This window comes from Scylla paramamosain, chromosome 9, assembly GCF_035594125.1.
Source record: "Scylla paramamosain isolate STU-SP2022 chromosome 9, ASM3559412v1, whole genome shotgun sequence".
Taxonomy (NCBI): domain Eukaryota; kingdom Metazoa; phylum Arthropoda; class Malacostraca; order Decapoda; family Portunidae; genus Scylla; species Scylla paramamosain.
Genome location: NC_087159.1, coordinates 5,205,001 through 5,210,000, shown reverse-complemented (window position 1 = coordinate 5,210,000; position 5,000 = coordinate 5,205,001). Strand labels below are relative to the sequence as shown.

Below are 5,000 nucleotides of genomic sequence, written 5' to 3'. Positions count from 1 at the left end.
CCGAGGGTGACACATTGTTTGCCTTACTAGATTTACTTACGCCTTACTAAAGCGAGGCCCGAACGGTCCCACGTGAGTGGCGCGCGTCGCCCCCGCCCGCAGCCCAACACGTGCATGTACCAGCTGCATGTGACTGCTGTCTGTCCGGCGGCTTCTGTGAGACGTAGGAAAGGTCAGTGAAGATCAGTCATCAATGAATGCATTGCCCGGATGGCTGACCGGCCCTGCACGACGCTGGCAGCGAAAGTAGAGCACACAAGCAATGGACCGTTGATGGCCGGACGTGTCTCTCGCAGGCAGGAAGTGCACGCCCCAAGATCCGTTTGAGAACACCCCAGCCTCCCTCGCATGCCTGGCCGGTGACATTAAGTGTTCCTGTGAGCAAATGATAAGGAGAGACAGAAATGCGAGTGTTGTGTTTTGCAGTGAGGTGCGAACGCGATGTAACTAATTGTACATAAGTGTGTTACTGCACCATTCCCGGCGGAGGTGACATTCTGTGTGTGCCCCCTTGAATATCGACTGTTTCTTGGCAACACTACGGCCTCAGCTTCAGTCTCACTCACCTCTGGCAGGAGGATCATTTTCCTCTCCATCAGCTCAGAACTCACGCTCCATCAGGCCAGAACCCACACATTCACACACTCGCTCCGGAAATCAGAGCACCGCCGCACACTGCACACTGGCAGGAGAGTTCCGCAACAAACACACCACTGAGAGCTAACTGAGTAACGTTACATGCTACAGAATTAGTCTAAAAGTCCTCTCAATCATCGATAGTTGTGGAGGAGATACACGCGCCCTGGGAACACCGATATCGAGGCCACACAGCTGAGCTTCCGATTCTCCCATAGGCCTTTCATGTCCCCCACTCACACCCCCTCTCCCTCAAGTCTTTTGAACACAAGACCTTTTGATCTTCTGTTGTAAATATTGTCTTACGAAGCCACTCACTGCAGGAAAAGCTTCGTCTTATCTCACTCGTCTAGTTCGTCGCCAGAGTTGTGCCTGAGTGTGGCCTTGAGACTGACTTTTATACGTAGATAAATCGATCGTCTTCACAAGAAAAAATTTAGAAAGGTGATATCTGATCCCTAAGTTTGAATCAGTTAGCAGTAAGCAGTGCCGGGCCACCTGCCTTCCAGAACACCTCAAGCCAGTCCTGCACGTCTCCCCGCCGCTCCGTCTCCGTTCTAATTTATTCTGGCGTGACAATGAATAATTAGCATCTGTTTACCGTCCCTAATGCCGGCAGGTTACGGCGAGTCCCTCGGTGAAATTAACATTATTGATCGAGGGTTACAGCAGAGCTATCTTACATTCTTTCACGGTAACACGGAACGTTCTGGATAAGGAAAAAAAGAACGAGTGTCAGGAGAGAAAAGACGAATGCAAACTATATGCTGATCACTGGCCGGGGAACGAGACGCGCCACGTGCCGTCACATTCAGACCTGGACATAGGCAGCTTCAGTATTTATTGCGAAATTACTGAAGGTGATCCATAAATTCTTAGAAATAGACTGATTAATTTGAAACTTAAGCAAATTAGGTAAAAAAAATATTACTAAAATACAGATCAGCATTTTGAAACTTAAGAAGAAAAATACCTATAAATCTTGGAAAATTGCCAACGGAAAGTGAAAATAGTGAAGTAAATTAAAGCTGTTATACAAGATCAGGCCTGGAAGTTAGTCTTTACTGGCAGGAGAGGGTCGGCCCTCAGGCAGCCAGGCAGGCACGGAGGCACGCTGCTCCTCAACCCCTCTAAGGCTCCAGTAGCCTGACTTGAACCATTCATCCCCTGAAGACCAGCGCGAATTGCTGCTTTTCTTTCCGCAACTCTCAGCGGAACCTCTTCCAGGGCACTTACGGCCCAGAAGGAGGGATCCCCCTTCGCTTTCAGCCTGGAAGGCATCCACACTCGGTCCGACAACCACCACACCCTCGGGACATAGCGGAGCCGTCCAGTGCATCCCTCGACCCACTCCCCCCCCACCACTCCCTCTCACCTCTCCGGGCTTTCAAAGTACTTCTTTCCCAACTGGATTAACGCATAATCTTCAGCCATGGGGGAAGAGGAAGGCGGCGGAGCGGTGGGGTCTCCACGGATGCGCCTGGCAATGCTCAGCCAGGTTAAAGGTTACCTGGAAAACCTTAAGGACTCCATTGACTCTATCAGGGATGAGGTGTAAGTACAGCATTGTATTTTATTTCATTCACTGATATTACTGTTAGTAGTGTTGTAGTTATCTTAACACTCCCCTACCTATCCATGTCAAGACCTGCAGGCAGACTGGTTCAGGAAAGAGCTGCATTAGCAGGTGTTGTGTGTTGGCAATATTACATAAGCGTATTTTCCTTGGTGTAAAAGCTGTTGTTTGCTGATGGGTTGATGAGGCGGCCACTTCCGTGAAGCAGGAGGCGGGGGATGTTTGCCTGGCCAGCACCTGACTCGCCCCTCAGCCTGCCAGCGATGAGGCGGTGGTGGTGGTGGTGGTGGTAGTGGTAGTGATGGTGATGGTGGAGTGCCCCTGTCCCCCCTCCGCCCTCTCCCACCCATACCAACTATAAAAGCCAGAAAAAGGATCGTCTGGCCCAAGCACTGCTCGCCTCTTTGTGGGCTCGGGGGGATCGTCTGGCCGAGGGTGGAGAGAGGCGGAAATTAAACCGTTCTTGGTCTGTTATCTGTTTCGGCAGCGCCAGTGACCACTCGCTGCCACTACTGTCACTCGGGGCCTGTCGATGAGGGCAGCGCGGCACCTCCCCTCTACAGCACCAGCCTTCTGAGCTAAACGACAGGGAAAAATAGGCTTAATCTCGGGAATGGCACTATCAGTTAGGCGCAAGTGTGTCGTTGGCGGAGAGAGGGGGAGAAGGGAAACCAGACCAGATTAAAGGCGACATTTACGACATTCTGGCAGGTCACGGCAGTAGCGGAATGCTGCCCCTAGACCGCCCAGGCAAACTGCTGCACCTCACCCCGGTGTGGAAGAGGAGGAGGAGGAAGAAAGAGAAGAGGAGGCAGGGAAGATTCTTTGTTGCTGGGGAAAGGAAGAAAAGGAGGGAGGAACGGAAGGGTGGGGCTAGATACACACCTCCGTCCCCCTAAACCTCCTCCTGTTCACCCTTTGTGTGAGAAGAAAAACACAATGGGGATGAAGCAATGGGAAGTAGATCCGAAAGACACACACACACACACACACACACACACACACACACACACACACACACACACACACACACACACACACTGGAATATCTTCGGCACGGATTCATCCCAAAGTTTATGGTTAAGATGAACCCAAAAGCGTCTGCGGTATGTAGCTCAGTAGCCAGGCAAGAGAACACCGTCATAAAGATAAAGAGAACATCCTGAGTATCACCACCATCACCACCACCACTAAAGCCACACCATCCCTGTATCTCACAGCCGCCACACAGAGGTTCACCAACAACTAAGGCTACATCCCCCACCGTCACTACTTGCCCTACAAACACCAGAAATAGCCAATAGGTCAATAATGCACTCACTGTCCATTACAGGCCGCGGCACTAAAGCACTGACTGGAGCAAGTAGGATCAGTATAGCAGACGTTACGCTGTGTGAAGGAAAGAGAAGGAAAGAAGGAAGGCTGAGATGGTGGTTAGGAGAGAGCCAGCCAGGGATAATAACACGAGTAATATTAATAGTTCGGTTCAGCAAATTTTCCAAGCTAACGGAAGATGACTTTTTTTCATTTTTCTTTTTTACTTATTTATTTGTGTATACGTAATGAAAGCTGGCCAAAAAACCTTCATAAATTGGAGGCAGCTTGAAAAAAACGATTAGTATAATAGAAGTGTGTCTCAACCCTCCTCTATTGAGAGAAAGTAACACATGTTTCAAGGTCCTCCACGCAGAGCCACGAGAAAGACTAAACACTAACGAGTTTTTAATCCGAGCACTGATTCCTTTGCAGCACAAAATTAACATGAGCAACTAAGCGTTCATGCTTTAATGGCGAACAAAGATTCTCTCTCTCTCTCTCTCTCTCTCTCTCTCTCTCTCTCTCTCTCTCTCTCTCTCTCTCTCTCTCTCTCTCTCTCTCTCTCTCTCTCACTCTCAGCTCAGCATCGGGACCTGTTGCGTCACTGAGCACTAAGAGTTCACCTTTCCACCACTAAATACTGAGGGCACAGCACGCCAAGCCAAGCCAGAGCTAAGCCAGAAAACCATCATTAACCTCGTTTCCTCTCACCTTCCCTCTCCCTCGCCTTCCCTTCCACTCTCAGCGCTCCGGGAAGCCAAATAATTCGGAAATCTGTTCTCGCCGGCAATAATGCGATTCATTTCGGAAATTAAAAGTGCCGGAGAGCGCGGTGAATGCTCCACTCTCAAGGTCCCGCGGCGAGGGGGACGAATTCACGGGAATCTCTTGGCGACCACGCTCAAGAGGGTGTTAAGGAGACCCGTGAATGCTTGTTCTCGGTCTCTCTCTCTCTCTCTCTCTCTCTCTCTCTCTCTCTCTCTCTCTCTCTCTCTCTCTCTCTCTCTCCCCTTTTCAGTTTTATTCCGTCATATTCACCTTTTCACTGTTTATTTGCTCATTATCCATTTATTAATATATTTGTTTTCTCCTTAATTAATTTCTTTCTCTTTATTCAAATCTCTCTCTCTCTCTCTCTCTCTCTCTCTCTCTCTCTCTCTCTCTCTCTCTCTCTCTCTCTCTCTCTCTCTCTCTCTCTCTCATATCATTCATTCATTTCCATTCCATTTCCTCTAATTCATTATTCATTGATCCATTTGTTTATTTTCTCCGACTTTTTTTTCTATATTTTTTTCCTGGTCTGCCAAGGTAAATTGAGGCTCAGGCTTTTACAAGTTAATGGGTAGAACGACCCGCATTTTTTTAATTAATTTTTCTTCTGGTTTACGCTTTTTTTTTTTTTTCATTCCCTTTGCACGCCATGATGCGACTTTGAATACTAATCGGATTTATTTTACATTTCTTTTTTATT

At 48.6% G+C, this 5,000-nt stretch overlaps 1 protein-coding gene and 1 long non-coding RNA gene across 3 annotated transcripts in view; one reads left to right on the top strand and one right to left on the bottom strand.

Annotated features, from left to right (window-relative positions):
* Positions 1-5,000, top strand: part of LOC135103462 (neural proliferation differentiation and control protein 1-like) — an 89,260-nt gene that overhangs the window by 703 nt on the left and 83,557 nt on the right. Inside the window, exon 1 of the mRNA XM_064009791.1 lies at positions 1-2,190. This exon is cut by the window's left edge and continues 703 nt beyond it. Within this exon, the coding sequence (XP_063865861.1) occupies positions 2,069-2,190 (122 nt within the window). The 5' untranslated portion in view covers positions 1-2,068. The remainder of the gene's footprint in view (positions 2,191-5,000) is intronic.
* LOC135103463 (uncharacterized) overlaps positions 1-5,000 on the bottom strand; it is a 152,920-nt gene that overhangs the window by 70,404 nt on the left and 77,516 nt on the right. The gene's annotated exons all lie outside the window — the stretch shown is intronic.